General features: G+C 42.1%; 1 protein-coding gene across 3 annotated transcripts in view; it reads right to left on the bottom strand.

The window, feature by feature from the left end:
* abca7 (ATP-binding cassette, sub-family A (ABC1), member 7) overlaps positions 1 to 16,942 on the bottom strand; it is a 35,421-nt gene that overhangs the window by 10,149 nt on the left and 8,330 nt on the right. For all 3 annotated transcript variants that reach the window (XM_074634668.1, XM_074634669.1, XM_074634670.1), the window contains 24 exons: positions 16,672 to 16,790; positions 15,437 to 15,634; positions 15,200 to 15,292; positions 14,620 to 14,857; positions 14,145 to 14,284; positions 13,199 to 13,315; positions 12,899 to 13,096; positions 12,296 to 12,501; positions 10,918 to 11,094; positions 10,270 to 10,492; positions 9,935 to 10,156; positions 9,485 to 9,689; positions 8,520 to 8,633; positions 7,265 to 7,436; positions 6,710 to 6,841; positions 5,622 to 5,761; positions 5,315 to 5,452; positions 4,335 to 4,582; positions 3,921 to 3,978; positions 3,616 to 3,818; positions 1,832 to 1,946; positions 938 to 1,083; positions 564 to 688; positions 280 to 387 (listed from right to left, as the gene is read on the bottom strand). In XM_074634668.1, coding sequence (XP_074490769.1) covers positions 280 to 387; positions 564 to 688; positions 938 to 1,083; positions 1,832 to 1,946; positions 3,616 to 3,818; positions 3,921 to 3,978; positions 4,335 to 4,582; positions 5,315 to 5,452; positions 5,622 to 5,761; positions 6,710 to 6,841; positions 7,265 to 7,436; positions 8,520 to 8,633; positions 9,485 to 9,689; positions 9,935 to 10,156; positions 10,270 to 10,492; positions 10,918 to 11,094; positions 12,296 to 12,501; positions 12,899 to 13,096; positions 13,199 to 13,315; positions 14,145 to 14,284; positions 14,620 to 14,857; positions 15,200 to 15,292; positions 15,437 to 15,634; positions 16,672 to 16,790 — 3,835 coding nt within the window. The remainder of the gene's footprint in view (positions 1 to 279; positions 388 to 563; positions 689 to 937; positions 1,084 to 1,831; positions 1,947 to 3,615; positions 3,819 to 3,920; positions 3,979 to 4,334; positions 4,583 to 5,314; positions 5,453 to 5,621; positions 5,762 to 6,709; positions 6,842 to 7,264; positions 7,437 to 8,519; positions 8,634 to 9,484; positions 9,690 to 9,934; positions 10,157 to 10,269; positions 10,493 to 10,917; positions 11,095 to 12,295; positions 12,502 to 12,898; positions 13,097 to 13,198; positions 13,316 to 14,144; positions 14,285 to 14,619; positions 14,858 to 15,199; positions 15,293 to 15,436; positions 15,635 to 16,671; positions 16,791 to 16,942) is intronic.

Raw genomic sequence — 16,942 nt, 5'->3', positions numbered from 1 at the left:
GTGAGGATCACAGGAAGAAGTGCATACTTTTTTTTTTACCCAACACAGTAATCGTTATGAAAGGAAAGTAGGGAATGTTTTTTTAATCATGAACAGTCTGTTTTATCTCCTCTTTGTTTAAAATTGATGTGTTTTTTGTTGTTGTCTATCACATGTTTTTCAGTGTTTTCTTTGCACTGATGTCTCAGGACCATGTGTCCCACTGCCTTCATTAATGTTCCTTTCAGTTCCTTCTGATGCTGCTGAGACTAATTATTGTATTCACAGAGGTTGTCTTACGTGCTGTTGTCTTCTTCCTCTTTCTCCATGCACTTGGTACCAAAACCTGGCTGCTCCAGCAGCGCTTCCAGCAGGTTGTCCATGGCCGGGTTCCCAGGTGCGTCATTGCTGTAAATATTAAACCAGAGGCGAGGACACTCGTCAAAATAACAAGGCATCAAATGAAAAGCACGACCAGTTATTTAACAGAAGTAGAGTAGTCCAAACCAATTCACGGCAGAAGAAACTGATTACAAATCTTTCCTGTGTTGACAGAAATGGTGACCGTTTGGGTGGAGGCCTACCTGAAGAAGGTGAACTGTTCTCCGTACATCCAGGGCTGCAGCTGCAGGGCGGGATACTTCCCAAACGGAGGAACGATGAGGCTGAAGAGCAGAGCGACCAGCACGAACACAGCAGGCAGGACAATCTGAAGCACAAATCAACCTTCAGCTGAAACACTTCTAAAGACCAACTCACAGAGAGAGTCAGTCATAGAAACACCATAAATAAGTAGTTGACTATTTGTTTAGTTAACAAAGTCTCTGACAACTGATTAGTCTACTAACTGACGGAGAGGGGACAGCATTTGTTTTCATTATGAAAACCATAAACTCTATGACGATGGATGGCCTTTGAATATAGCTCTCTAGCAGCTGCCGCCGATATTTGTCATCACCTGAGCGAAGAAGCCCCTTCGGCTCCTTCGAGCATAAAGCCAGCGTTTGATGAAGAGCGCCCTCAGCTGCTGCCAGGTCAGCCACCAGCCGGTCAGGGGTATCCCACCTCGGCCATCTCCACTCAGCAGGTCTGTCTCCTGAGGTTCTGCAAGCAGGAAAAAATACACTCACACTGATATATTGGGCTGATAAATACATAGACTCCTGTCAGTGCTGTGAGATGGAGACTCTTGTCAGATCAGAGCCACAAAAACATGACAACAAATTCAATACAAAAATGTTGGTGTGCTTATTAGCTTTCATGAACCAACAATCAGTTAAAGGGATAGTTCAGGTGTTTCCAAGAGGGGTTGAATGAGATACATATCCATAGTCGGTGTGTTACTTACAGTAGATGACAGTCTGCACGGCCCCAGTTTGGAGAAACAGACAGGAGTTACAGAACCAAGGCGGCTAAAAAAGGTTTTGCTGCCGGCCCTGTCCACAGCTGTACATTGCTTTGGTTCCGTATGGTAACTCCCGTCTGTTTCTCCAAACTGGAGGCGTGCCGACCGCCGTCTACTGGGTAATACACTGACTACGGATAAATACCTCATACAACCCCACTTCAAAACCAACTATCCCTTTGAATCCCCTTCCTCCCTTATTAGGTAGAGACTGAGGGTTAGGGTTTAAAATAAATGCTGTGTACACTTTCTTTTTCTATCTAATGATGATTTTCAGTGCAGGAATCAGGCTGGTCTGAAGGTACCTTGCTTACGAAGCCTTTTCCTTCCTGGCAGCATTATGGAAACAAACAGCCACAGTTGGAGACGAAACAGCAGACGGACTGTACATGGAAACACTGTGTGGTATGTACACAAATCCACGTGTCTGCATGTGTTTGTGCATACCTGTCTCTGGTTCTTCAGTCCTCTGCCCAGCTGATGGCTGCTGTCTGTTGGGAGATTCAGCCTGCAGCTCTGGATCAGCATCCACGCCGGTTTCCTCCGCCACTCGCAAAAAGATCTGGAAATGAATGATTATGATAAAAGATTGAACTCTTGCTTAAAAACACAACAATATGCTCTTCCTGTAGGTGGAGAATTTGAGTTGTGACAACAGGGTAAATCTACAAGGTCTCAATGGACACATCTTCTCTGTTGCAGCTTAAGATGGCTGGATTTTTAATGAAAACTCTCAGCTAATGCAGCTTTAAGTTCAAACTGAAATGTTTAAGCTGCTACTATTTTTTTTGACTGGTGTGAGAACAAAGGATTTGTATTTTTCAGTGAAGAGCTTCCCCTCTTCAGGCCCTGACAGCTGAAGCTGTAGACAGCAGGTGGCAGTAAAGAAAGCATCCAGCAGCTTTACACAGAGGTCAGAGGAGCAGAGAGTGGCTTAGACTGAGTAAACATATCAGGCTCCGCTATCAGTGCTAATCTGATGCCAACGTTAAACCCATTAAGACCATGGCTGCTCCACAAATATCCAGCCCTCCTGATCACGCCTGGTTGAACTCCTGTAGATCACCCTGGTGGGACCGAGTAATGCCTCACTAATGGTCACGCACACACAAACACTTAACACACATAAAACCAGTTAAGGTTAGTGGGAAAGTGTCTCAGGGTCACGCAGGCTGCATTGTTGTGTGTTGGACACAAGACCTTCCAACAACTGTGCATTTTGCGATAAAAGCAACACATTTGGCACAGATGTAGGTTTCTATTTTATGAAAAGATATAGATATCGGGGCAATACTAATTTGGGGCTTGAGGGCCGTGTGCCAAATAGGCCCTTAATATTCCAAGGTGTTGCAGAAAACTGATTTTATGACTCCTGGTGATTTCCAAGGTGTGTTCAAGCTGATTAAATCAGATGTCAGAAGATCAAAGACATGGTTTCATTTCCTCTTTATTTTTTAAGGGTGCTTTTTAAACGCTTTTAACCTGAGAAAAACGTGAAAACCAAATTAAAGGAGCATGGTCACTTCAGGGTCAAACTAGACGCTAGATGGCCATGCGGTAACACTTTTGCCAAATTGGACTGAAAACGGCAACGACAGTCCATAGCCATGAATGTATAAAGAGATGTCTGTCTAAATCTAAATCATTATGTCCTAAAAGTTGTAAAATTCACTATTAACCAAATCTAGAGTTATTTTCCTAAACATAATGAATGTGCATCAGAACCTCAGGACTGCACCGCCCTGCACGCTCATATGACATATCCGGTTCTGCCAGATTCCTGCCAGCTGTATGCAGCTGTAATAATGGATATATTGGCTGTAATTCATCACTTTTATTATCTATCTATAATACATCAATGGGTTGTATGCTGTAAGCCTGTACCGTGGTGGATGTATTAACATCTCTGTTCTCAAACAACCGGCTATTGGCCAGTAGCTAGTAGTGCTAGTAGCATGACATAAACTGGAACCCATGTGGAATATTCATGTTTACAACTGTGAAATGATCTATAAGTGTGTTTAATTGGCTGCATAGCTGTGGACCAACATGCATAGTGAGTTCAGAAGAATGATTGAGACCTTTTTTACACCAGTATTAGTCATCTTTGTAACTGAACAGTGTGTGAAATCAAGCTTTGGCTTCCATGCTAAGGTCTCTGAAGGTCTCTGACAGGTGGATCAAGTAGCATATTTATTTATTTATCCATCAAAAACAAGTAAATGTCTCACCTCCTCCAGTGTGCTGTCTGACAGGCCGTAGCTGCTGATGCCCAACTCGGTCAGCCTCTGATCCAGTTCGGACAGGAAGACTCCCAGGCTGCTGTCCTTTGCCGCCGTCTGTGGCAGGTTGATCACCGCCTCGCGCCCCGACTCCTCCACCAGCCTCGCACCCGGGACGTGCTGCTGTGCCAGGGAGAGCAACGCTGCCAGGTCTGCCGTGAAGACCATGATAAGGAGAGAGATCATGGGGTGAGTAAGACCTTAGCTTGAGATATCAGCTTACTGTAGAGGCCATACAGCAGTTAAACACTCACATGAGCCGTTCTCCTCACTTCCCAGGCCGGTGTCTTCACTCATGGATGACTCACTGTCCTGCAACACAAAGATGACGTCTTATCATTTACAGAGGAGAGTACAGAGACAAATATGATGGTGTGACATGTTTATGTCAACTGTTCACCAAGGTGGATGTTTTTTCATGTTTTTTGTGTGTCATTTTATATAATTGTTTTTACTTTTAAAAGCTCTTTGTTTTTGTTTCATTCCTGCACTGTTATCACCCAATCTAAGTCAGTAAACTTGATTTAAATCAATACTCAATTATTGTTTTCCTATCAAGAAAAGACATTTGTTGTGTGCATGTATCAGCATGAACATGAAGCAAAGCATCGCTGAAAAATAACAAGCATGCACACGTCAGGGATAATTAAAGTAGAGAGAAAACTGACCTTGAGAGGAGGCAGCTTGTTGGCGCTGATGCTGGTACTGGTGCAGATACTGGTACCGGTACTGCTGGGAGTGCTGGTGTCTAGTCCCTCTCTCTTCACCACAGTGAGGTAGTAACCGGATCCTAGGCGGGATTTCAGGAAGAGCGGCGAGCCACAGCAGCACAGCTTCCCCTGGGAGATGATGGCAATCCGGTCACCTAGCAGCTCTGCTTCGTCCATGTAGTGGGTGGACAGGATGATGGTCCGGTCTGACAAAGAAAGACAGAACAGACATATATTGACTATTTCTTTCACCTGTCATCTGTATATTTTGTAGGTCTCGTGTAGGGTTGGGCAATTGGGGAAACAGCGTGTAGAGCCGGCATATTTTCACATCCAATTAACTAATCTGACCAAACCAGAATTGGTGAATGTTGGAAAGACTAGCCAAGACGGTTTTGGTGAGTTTTGTTTTGTTCCTATTGTTTCTGTTTCTGTGTTTTCTGATGCTCCGCCGCTAGAGCAACGGATCTCCCAGCTGAAACTACGGCAGCGGGGGAACACCTGCACGAATATATCGGCAATCGCCGGTTGTTGGGCGGACGGTGGCCGGTTGGATTAATAAAAATAGCACCTAATCCTAGTCTCATGTAGGTCTTGCATTTTTCTTGTCATTTTTTCAGGTTTAGGTGGTTCTTTCCTTCCAGTCTCTAGACAACAGCTAGTATCTCCTAAAGGAAAAGTAAACCCAGGTTTCACAGCCACATTACAATAGAAAAACTAGATCAGGGAAAGTATACACTATTTATTCAGCACTTTTTTAAGCCCACTCTTGTGTGATTATATAGTCTTTCAATTCAAGTAAAGACAAATAAAGCTATTAAGTTGTCACTCGGCGGTTCAGGCTGACATGCTTTTTTGGCTTATGGCCATTTAAAATGTAGTTTCCTCTCACCCCCCCACTCAGAAAAACAATGAGATCCACCACTCCTATCCTGCACCTTTGCGATATTTGAGCAGCAGATCCCAGATCCCTCTGCGGGAGTAAGGATCGACCCCGGCTGTGGGTTCATCCAGAACCACCACCTTAGAGCCTCCGACAAATGCTATCGCCACAGACAGCTTCCTCTGCATGCCACCTGACGGAGAAACAGAGGGAGGCTTTTAGCTCTGGAACAGAAAATTATATATTTTTCATGACAAAGTTGACACTTCTCCACAAAACATATACTGTGATTCTACAACCTAATGTAAGTGAGATGAAAGTCAGGTCATGTATTTATAGAGAAGTTAAACTAGGAAGTCTACCAGAGAGGTTTTTGGTCTGTTCATGTCGTTTGTGCACCAGGCCGACGTCTTCCAGCAGAGTGTCCAGCTCAGCTTTCACCTCTGCTTCAGATAAACCCTTCAGACACCCATAAAACCACACATGCTCCTCCACCGTTAGTCTGAGGGAGAGAGATAAACACAGAGAGGAAATATGAACATCTGTTTGAAACTACATCTACTCCTTAAAGGAACAGTGTGTAGGATTTAGCAACATCTAGTGGTGAGGTTGCAGATTGAAACCTTTCCGTGTGCTAAGCGTGTAGGAGAACTACGGTGGCTGACGTGAAAACGTGAATGGCCCTCTCCAAGGCCAGTTGTTGTAAGAGTAGCATAGGTCATTTGGAGAATAGCAGATCCAGTGTGTAGAGTGTGTGTGTATGTGGGAAGTGTGTGGTGAAGCAAGAGAGAGAGAGCAGTAGCGAATGTGTGTAAAGTTGTGAGCGAACGAGTGAGCGAGTGGAGCAGAAGACAGAGTGAGTTTAGCTCTGAGAATATCAAGTGAATGTTCAGTGGAAGTTGCAGTTTGTGCAGAAATAAATGCTGCAGCTCCTCCAGACCAACAGATGTTTCCCGTGTCTTGTTTCCTGGCGGCTAAGTGGAGTGACGGGGGTTAACTCTGGAGCGAGTAATGTTATCGAGGGAAGGAAAAGTTAACAAAGTGGTCTGGTTTATTCGTTCTGGGCTACTGTAGGAACAATCTCGGCCGCTCCGTGAAGACCCGCTCCCTGTGTAGATAGAAATAGCTCATTCTAAGGTAATGAAAACACAACTCTTATTTTCAGGTGATTATGCACTAAAGAAAACATACTTATTACTATTATATTCCATTTCTGCCCCTAGATACCCCTAATTGTTATACACTGTTCCTTTAAATACTGTTTTTTCATTTATTTCATAGTAATGTGATAATTTCATAAAATCGTCTATCACTAATAATACAAACCACAAAAAAAAGACTCTTGATGTATGAAATCTACAAGTGGAATTTCTGTAATCCACCGGACGCAACCAGAGTACGTCAAAAACAATATGCAACGACAGTCGGACGTTGGAAAGACAAGCCTTACATGTCAAACAGGACGTTGTGTTGTGGACAAACTCCCAGTGTCCTCCGGATGATGTCCATGTCATGGCGGATGTCCATCCCATTGATGTAAACGGTGCCCGAGGTGGGTGGAAACAGACCAGTCAGGACAGATCTGACAAACATCAGAAACAATAGAATAAATACTTTGTTGAAGCCACATTTCCACTTTAAATTAGATCCTAATGGCATACCTTTCACAGACTTTTCCTGTGACCATATGTGTGCTGATGCTGGTGTAGTAACTACGTCATCTCACATTTATTAACCTTTATATATCCCAAAACACTACAATAAATGAATTTGCCTTTAAGTCATTATATCCATATAATTAATCATTACTGATGATTATTTATCAAAAATCTCATTGTGTAAATATTTTGTGAAAGCACCAATGTCAACCCTACAATATTGTTGCAATATCGATATCGAGGTATTTACTAAAAAGATCTTGTGATATTTGATTTTCACCATATCGCCTAGGCTAATAGAACACATCAGTGCTGACAGTGATCGACTTGTCAGGTCTGGTCCTTACATGGTGGTGGTTTTGCCGGCTCCGTTGTGGCCGAGGAAAGAGGTGATCTGCCCCTCGTAGAACTTCAGGTTGAGGTGATTGACGGCCAGTTTTGCTCCCTTCTTGTAGATTTTCACCAGGTTACTGATGCTCACACCGAGGTTCAGGTTGTTGGGATCAGGTTCAATGTGATCTAATGACAGAAATGCATTGTATATATTTAGAAGGGATAATGCACCATTAATGTTGGAGAGTTACAATGGCTAATTACACAGTGCTAATTCTGCTCTCACAGTGATTTATAATTAATAATAAAGGTATAGTATGTGAGAAGACGTCATAAGCCAAACGGTCCCAATACGTTTTCAGAACTCCACTAACTTTACTACAGGACACAAGTCTTACATGAAAGGGATTGTGGGTAGCACAAGTCAGACGCAGCTACTCAGTCAATGTGAAGTCTGGACTGATGCTCATTCAGTCTCCCCATGCTCTTAACCCTTGTAGTTAATGGGCTTATTGTCTCAGCTCATTAACGTGATTTGTAGTTAATTGGCTTAAACAGTAAAAAACTGCCAGTATGGACTTTTAACTAGTAGTAAGACTAGAGGAGAAGACTGCAGCCGACCGCCACTAAAACTCCACTGTCCAATAAACAAGGTACTTATCAGTGATGTGACATCTGTTTACAAACTGATGTTTGTTTGTTAGTAAACTTTTCCGGCATAGTTCAGACAAAGAAAGCCAATTATAGCCATGATTGTACCTTCAGATGAGTGGTTCCAAACCTATTTTCCTTGAAGCCCCCTCTACTTGTATCTAAGAAAAGCTAGGTCCCTGGGTTTTTCAATAAATGACTTTTGGACTTTACAACTTTACTCTGGAGTTATTGGAAATGTTTGGATCACAGGAGTCAAAAACGATCCTACGCAGCCACCACTGGAATCTAATTCTGCAAATAGTCTAATACTAATAATATTAGTGTAGCCTGATCTTTATCTGACACTGTGCAGAAATACAGACAGAATGTGGCCTTCTAAGGAGCAAAAAAATATATCTTTTAAATAGTTTTATATTCAGTATATTAAGTTATACATGAGATTTTGATAACCTCAGAACAGACAAATCCTGGCGCACCCTCTGCGATCTTTGGCGCCCCCCTAAGTGGAGCCCGGACCCCAGCTTGGGAACCACTGCTTTAGATGACTGTGACAGTTTAACCCAGAGGAGAAGGAGAAACCGCTGCTGATGTGCAGCGGCTTGGAGAGTTTTGTACCTTCATTCTCCTCTGTAGGTGCGGGGGGGATCGGCATGCCTGCCTCCAGGGGAACTCCCCCCCAGTAGTTGATCTGGAAAATGAAGTACCAAGGCCTCGGGATCCCATATTCACCTGGTGTAAAAGCACACACACACACACACATACTCACACATTCAGTCAAGATAAACATTTTATAACCACATCCCACCGCATTTTGATGAAAGAACCAGTGATGTCACTAAAATGGTGTGCACAATGTTACGCTAACCTACAGATATATTGGCCAATACTACAACAAAACAGAATATTCCTTTTCAAGGGGAATTACTAAAAAAACAAAGACAGAACACCGTAAGCTCAACAAACTCAAATATTTAAATGTGCAGTGTGTAGGATCTGGTGGTATCTAGCGGTGAGATCGCAAACCAACTGAAGCCTCTCATGTGTGCTAAGCGTGCAGAAGAACTATGGTGGCCGACGCAAAAACGTGAATGGCCCTCTCTAGAGCCAGTTGTTGTAAGAGTAGGTCATTTGGAGCAGAGCCAGTGCTTAGAGTGTGTGTACGTGGGAAGTGAGTGGTGAAGCAGGAGCTGCCGAGTAACGTTATCGACTCCGGCCCAAGCAGGAAAAGTTAAGTGTTTTGTTTGTCCGTTCTGGGCTACTCTAGGAACATGGCGGTGCAACATGGCGGACTCGGGGAAGAATATTCGCTCCATATGCAGATATAAACGGCTCATTCTAAGGTAACGAAAACACAGATTCTTAGTTTCAGGTGATTACACACTAAAGAAAACATACTTATTAATATTAAGTTCCATTTCTGCCAATAGAGCCCCCTAAATGTTACACACTCATCCTTTAAGAAAAAAGGGCTATTAGTTTCAATTTGACCTTTTTAACAAGATAAAAAAACTATTGACCATATAAAATCAGCTTCAAGTTTCAGATTTCTAAAACTAAAACCCAAATTCCAATTGTCCTACCAGGAAACACTGCTTCGATGTACCAGGCTGCGGTGCCGTAGATGAAGGCGTCCACATAAAGCATGACTATAGAGGTAGTGAAGTTGTATGAGTCTCCTTCCACAGGACTGTAGCGGAGGTTGTACCACTGGATGCCCACGCCTTGCTCTTCATACTGGGAGAAATACTCACAGCCGAAGCCAAAGGCCACCGGGGACAGGAAGCTCTGAGGAAAGAGGAATAAGCTCATTTTTAATCTTGGCACAAGGACACTGGCCAGTAAGAAAAAACTTTTGGGGTATTTAAGCCCAGAAGATTTTCATTTAATGATTACATATATTGAATTTAATTCTTGCTACTACTGCTGAAAAACATCTATATGTAATGATTCATTTTGTTCCGTTAGAACTAATTTTTCTAGAACTGTATATATATAAACTTTCTGATTGTACCCATAATTGTTTAACTCACAGCGAGGACTCTGTAGGTGGTGTTGAGGCGGTCTCTCCAGGCTACACACAGTACGTATGGCAGGTAAAGCCCGAAGTAGATCAGTCCTCCACACGCAGCAGCCAGGTTGGCTTTAGAGAAGAAGGTACTGATGAGGAAACACTGCATGATGGTAGCGGTGGCGAACGCTGTCAGGAAGAAAAACACAACAGCTGGGTCGCTGTAAGGCAGGATGTCCCCACACTGAAGAGAAGACAAACAAACAGTAGGAGGTTTAACAGTGACTACAGGACACAAATGTTACAGAAGCTATACCTTCAACATCACAAGAAGCTATAAAACGGTGGTCATCTTGCCTTGAGCAGAGCAATGAGGAGCCCCGCAGAGACCAGGAAAGGAATGATGCTGCTGATGAACCAGCTGAGCCACAGCGTTCCCGTACCCAGACCCATAATCCTCATGGTTTCCTTCAGCCTCGCCTCCTTCTCGTACACCACACCTTTGATGATCATGGCCACCGAGTAGATCCAGGCCAGTGTCATGAAGAGTGGCAGAGAGCGGTTCAGCACTCGAAGGAAACTGTTGCAATGGTAACCAGAAATTGAAATTCAAAAGCAAAGTAGTAATGCAGTTGTTGTCTAAAGAAGAAGGTTGTTATTCAAAATCTGGGACAATTAAACAATTAAAATACTTATTCTGACATGTTTTCCTGTTCTTTTGAAGTTTTAGTGAACTAATAGCATTAATGGGGACTCCTCGATTCCTGTTATGATTCCATACATGAACAAAATTGGGGAATGGAGGCTGTTAAAGAGGGGCTTTCTCCCTTTAAGAGCTACCATTAAGGTGAGCGAAGCACTGAGCTGCCAGCTGCTCCAGACAAGCAATGCCTCAATGGCTGCCAGTAGTAGATTATGGCTCTACTGGTCTGTTCCCAGCATGAACATGTGGAACTGTGTGTGCAGTTTCTAAAATACATCAATTCACAACAACATACGACTCACACATCATCCACATAGCAGGGGTAGGGCATCTGCTGGATGTAGATGCCGGTTGTTTGTTGAACTCCGGTCAGGATGCGGTTCACAGCTCTCTCCACCAGGTCCTGGACGTACACGAAGCCGCCCCAAATGTAGCGCATGTCATTAAATGGGTCGGCTGCTGGACCAGGATCCCAAAACCTGAAGAAAAACGCACCAAAACGATGTTTTTGTTTTTTGAAATCCAAGTGCTACAGAAAGTCAACAAAAATGTGTCATCTTGTTGCTGGGTGAAAACTAAAAACGTTTTGATAAGGAGTTTCATAACTCAAGATTTCTTTTCAACTCACAGAGGAGCAGGTAATCCTTTCACCCATACCAAAAAAATAACATTAACTACATTTATTTAACAAGACAGAAACAAGCCCCCTAGAGGAGAATACTGTATATGTACCCAATGCTAAATTATTTAAAAAAAAGAACAGAATGAAAACAGATTAGGTTGTATCTTAATCTGTTTTGTCCAGTTGCCCCAGTGGTCTCTATTTTTCAGAGAAGAATAACGGATTAGTAAGTACATATGGTTTAAAGGGGTAGTTCGGGTATGTATGAGGTACTTATCCATAGTCAGTGTTACCTACAGTAGATGACGGTCGGCACGACCCCAGTTTCGAGAAGCAGACAGGAGTTACCGTCCGGATCCAAAGTAATGTACTACCACCTAAAAGAAAGGCCCACCTTAAAGAAAAATCAGTTTAAGTGTACGCTGTATTTAGAATATTTTCACCGCTTTACCTTGCTGCCAGACAGCTGGGGAACTGAAGCCGTTGTATCCATCTATGCTCTCACCAAAGCCACCCGACCCTGCCTCGATCGGTTAGTTTGTTTGTGCTATTGTATGACTCCCGTGTTCTGTGAGGTAAAATTACTGTTTTTTTTCAATGGAGTCTGGTTGCTTTGGCGAGAGAATATATAACGGGTTCAGTTCCCTGTGAGAAACAAAGAATGTGTAGCTGTCTCATGGCAAGGTAAACCCGTGAAAATATAAAAAATGTAGTGTACAATTAAACTGATATTGATTTTTTTTAGGTGGGCCTTTCTTTTAGGTGGTTAAAATATGTTTTTCTGCCGTCCCCGTCCACAGCAGTACATTGCTTTGCTTCCATGCGGTAACTCCTGTCTGCTTCTCCAAACTGGGGACCTGCCGACCATCATCTACTGTAGGCAATACACTATGGATTAACACCCGAACTATCCCTTTAAGCAATGGAGTAGTGTGTTCAAAAAAAGGCATATTCACATAAAACCAAAGCTGTTTCATTGCAATGCCAAAGAAAAAGTTCTACATAAGTAATGTAAAATAATGGCATGTTAAAAGCAAGAAGTTTTGCTTCTTCAGTACTTGTCCTTGATCTTGTTGGTCCGCGCCACATCATCAATGTCCATTCGGATTTTGTAGGTGACGTGGGGCGGCAGGTCAGGGGACGAGGAGTTGGGCAGCAGGAAAACCACACCGGCCCAAAACTGTCTGTCCTCCAGTAGCTCCAAAGCCCTGTCAATCATCTGACCCTCGGTCTCCAGCCCCTCCAGCTTGTTCAGAGAGAAACACTGTGGGGGATAACAGGCAAAATATATGAATGGTAAACAACAGGGAAGACAAGCTGAAGTTAAAATGAATACATAGGATTCATTTCCCCTCTACCCAATTTTCAAGAATATAAAAAGAGCTAAAAAATGTAAAAAACAAACAAAACAAAAACAGGAAAGACATAAAGCATAGACACCCTATTTGTGAAATCCTGTTCACTGTGCAACAGGTAAATGTTCAGACAATACTATTGTTTATTAGAAGGTGTAGGTGCAGTTAAATGAGTGTATTTTGAAGTTTCCTTTCCTACTACAAATTCCATCAAACACGATTCATTGTATTGTTTATATTCTCAGTAGGAGGCTGTTTGGAGACCAGGATGAACAGAAAATAAGAATGACAAATGAGGAAGAGAACCTCAGTGACTTGTGCGAGCGTAGTGATGGTGTGGCCGAGGTCGTTGTAAACGTCCAGCCAGGTAGGCGGTGCTCCGGGCTTCCTCGGAGTGTCTGGCGAAGGCGTGGACAGGAAACGTGCGATCCGTGAGGCCGTCCAGGACGTGTTCTCCAAACGTAGGTTGACCAGTACTGCGACCTCCGGCCGCCTCAACAAATCCTGTCACACAAACACATTTTATGAAAAAAAGTATTTTTAGCATCAAACATGTCATAAAACATTCCTCCCTCCTGTAGAGAAATAGCAGCCGGTGAGTCAGACCTGCAGCAGCTGAATCTCCACACTGCTCTCCATGTAATTCTTGATTGGTGGTCCCACCTCCATCCAGGCTTCATTCAGCTCCTGGAGAATCTGCAGGTCCTCGAAAGTCTTGTTCACCTTCAGCAGACACAACTTGTAGTTAGTTTAGATGGATGTATTTGCTTCACAATGCCTATAGTTGGCTTTCAACAAATCCAACTGCAGAATATGCTGCCAATTATTAAGATTTAAAACAACTGGCTCTTCAGGACATCCCAGAACAAGGACATTTTAAATGTTGTAAAGTTTGACTCCTGTCACAGTGTAAGAGACACAAGCTGAGCATTTGACCTTTTAATAATCGATTAATCAATTCGAGTAATTTTTGAAGGAAAAAAAAGTCTAAATTCTCTGACTCCAGCTTCTTAGATATGAATATTTTCTGGTTTCTTTACTCCTCTATGAAAGTAAACTAAATATCTTTGAGTTGTGGACAAAACAAGACATTTTAGGACATCATCTTGGGCTTTAGGAATCAAAGATCAACATTTTTCACCATTTTGTGACATTTTATAGGCCAAACAACTAATTGATTAATCAAGAAAATAATCAACAGATTAATTGACAATGACCGTTAGTTGTAGCCCTAATCATTGCTTTCAGCAAGAAATGCTTTAAATGGGAATGAGGAATGTTTTCGTTACATAAAGTGACAGCAGAGCACAGAAACATGTCTTCAACTTTAGTAGTTTCTGTCAGTGGTAAATATGTTACAATTTTCAGTAAACACCTAAAGGACTTGTTGGTGATATTGAACAGTTCAGCAGACAAACAGCCATCAGTTATATTCTTACAATCATTTAAAAAAAGTTGGTGATTAATCTTGATGATATCTTGTCCTGAGTGGATAAAAAGTTAGTCAGGTGACATTTCTTGAACGGACTCTGTGAGGTTTGACTCTCTGTACCTCTTTCATGACTTGTTGTACTGCAGCAGTGTCTGGGGTGTACAGCAGTTTTCCAATAAACAGAGGTTTTATTCCTCGCCACACAATGCGAGACAGAGGGTTGGACTCCAGACCTCTGATCAAACTTTTACAGAATGGAGCTGCATGGATGAAAGAACAGACCAAACTGGACAAATGTTTGACAAAAATACCTGGTTAAACACAAAACACTCATGACGCCGCAAGAACTTGATGCTCAGTGGTGTTATGTTGATCTATGGTATCACTGTTGATTTTAAAGATCACAAAATGATCAGAAATCCGGTTTTCTATTTATTTATGATACATTGTAATATGCAAATCAGCAGAAAAACAGGAGCACTTGTTTGGTTTCAGAGCTACAAAGCACATATGTAACTCAAACTTTTGCACAGGAAGCCATTCACTCGTCTTTAGAATATCAGTACACGTTTCCAGTCATATCAAAGCCTCTTACTGGTGTTGTTGTCCCGGTCCTGGTCTGTGTCTTCGGTGCCATTCTTTCCTAAGAAGGACTTGATGTCATTGTCCTCATACCAGTTAAGTGATGGGATGCGCTCACCGCCAACCTCAGGGTGACCACACATGATCCTTGAAAAAGCACGAAAACTCTCCCTGGGCACCGCTGAGCGATTCTCTGGAGACAGAAGACGAAGAGCTGCGCTCATGTCCGCAAAGCTGGAGAGAGACGAGAACTGAAGGAAGATAGAGAAGGAAGGTTTGGAGAAGGAAGGAAATAAAGAAGAGGGTAGAAATGCAGGGAGAAAACAGACTGTGTTTTATTCCAGGGAGAAAATTTGGTCAATTTTATTCAGTCAAAAAATAAGAAAAATATTAGTTAAAAACAGACAAAGAATAATACAAAACAAAAGCAATGACAAAACAAAAAGCAAAATGATAATAATTGTGTTATCAAGACTCAAAATAAAAATACATTCAATGAGTGTCTGATTTGTTTACGGGACTTATTCATAATAAAGGCAAATGTGCAAAAAATACTGACACAGATGGACATGAAAAATCATGTGTGTACTTACATCATCGATGAGGACTGCCAGCTCCTGGGAAACTGAGGTGACGGCCTGACTGATGACCCTGAGGTCTCCAGCATTGGCCATCAGACGGTCTCTCTGACAAGAAGGACGGACAGGCAGACAGGTTTACTTACCATAGTTCATCAGATATACAAGCAAACAGGCTGCAAACTGTATTTGAATTCATTGATCTTTGCACTGGTAAACAAAGTATTTTCGTAAAAGGTAGCTGATTCCTACCGTGAAGAACTTGGTAAAGTCGAGCTGAGAGAGGAAAAGGCGTTCAGCCTCCTGCAGGACGTCAGCCGGCAGGTCACACAGCTGAGTCTGAAGATCATTCATGGCGGCTTCTCCTCCGTCCACTGTCAGAAACCGTCCCAACATGCTTGCATTACACACCAAGTCCTTCAGCTGCAACTGAGCTCCAGCCACAGAAACCTGGATGGGACAAAATTGATGCCCCACACTTACATTAAAGTAAGGCTCAGACAAATAATACATACAACTTGCTCTTACCTGTAATTATCATCTGTGCTGCTAGTACCAGTTCTGTGATACTTATCGCTTATTAAACTCATACTTCTAAAATTTTAGGTTTAAAGTTATTTAATTCTTTATTCCTATTTTATTAGTGAACCAGGACTGTAAAAATCTTATTCGTTGGCCCTTATTCATTATAACAGATTCCTCCTATTTTTGTTTCACAATTGGAAGTTGAATTTATTTTGCATCTTTTGGGAAAATCATTTAGGTTACACGTGCCAGAACAGTAGGGTTGTACCGAACGTCTTTTTTTGAATGAAGCTTTGAATATCTGTCGTCATATCTTATTTTATGATATGAGTTATTGTAGTTATATAAATGTAATTTATGGTGCAGCTAGACCGCCCCGTTAATACAGGTGCGTGCCTCCCATTGTGTGCGTTAAGCTAGAGCGAACACGTTTTTGACCACAGTGAAAATGTTATTTTTTGAAAGGCTAAACAACAACAAATATGGATCAAAGCAGAATATTTTGTTAGATGAAAACATGTTGTGAATTTTAGAAATGGTTATATCTATCCTTTTTTAATAAATGTTGACTTTTGGACGTTAAAACAGCTCTGGAGTTATTGGAAATGTTTGACTCACACGAGTCGGAAACAGTCCTACACAGCCACCACTGGAATCTAATTCTACAAACAGTACAATACTAATAATATTAGTGTAACCTAATATTTATCTGCAACTGTGCAGAAATACCGGCTTTAAATAGAATGAATAAACATGCAAAAAGAAAAAAAAACATTTTAAATGTTGATTTAGAATTTGAATTTCAATGTTATGAATGAAGCATCTAAGCTTCAAACTATTCGGTCCGGCCCTACAGAACAGATTAACAAAATTTAACCAAATCGAAACGCAGAGGGTTTTAGTGAGTCCTTGTTCTGTACATTGAAGGTTTGTTATCAAAGGATATACAGCAGATACCTCACCTGTAAATTGAGACGAGCCTTCAGCAGCTGGTCCACAGTCACAGGCGACAGGCTGCCATTTGTCAGGAGGAAAGTTGAGAACGTCTCATTGGCTCTCAGGTATTCTCCTACTGGGAGATCTACAGCAGAAACACAAACATTATATGTAAGTGCTGCCTAGAGCGACAAATAAAACACACTGTATTACAAATAAATAACCACTTACATTGTGAAAAGTTCATTCAAAACAAAGCTGTTAACCCCATGGGACATTAACAGAAGACATTTTTTC

The sequence above is a fragment of the Sebastes fasciatus genome, chromosome 5 (assembly GCF_043250625.1).
Source record: "Sebastes fasciatus isolate fSebFas1 chromosome 5, fSebFas1.pri, whole genome shotgun sequence".
NCBI lineage: Eukaryota > Metazoa > Chordata > Actinopteri > Perciformes > Sebastidae > Sebastes > Sebastes fasciatus.
Note: the sequence above shows the minus strand (reverse complement) of the source record. Positions and strands in the feature narration are given on the sequence as shown.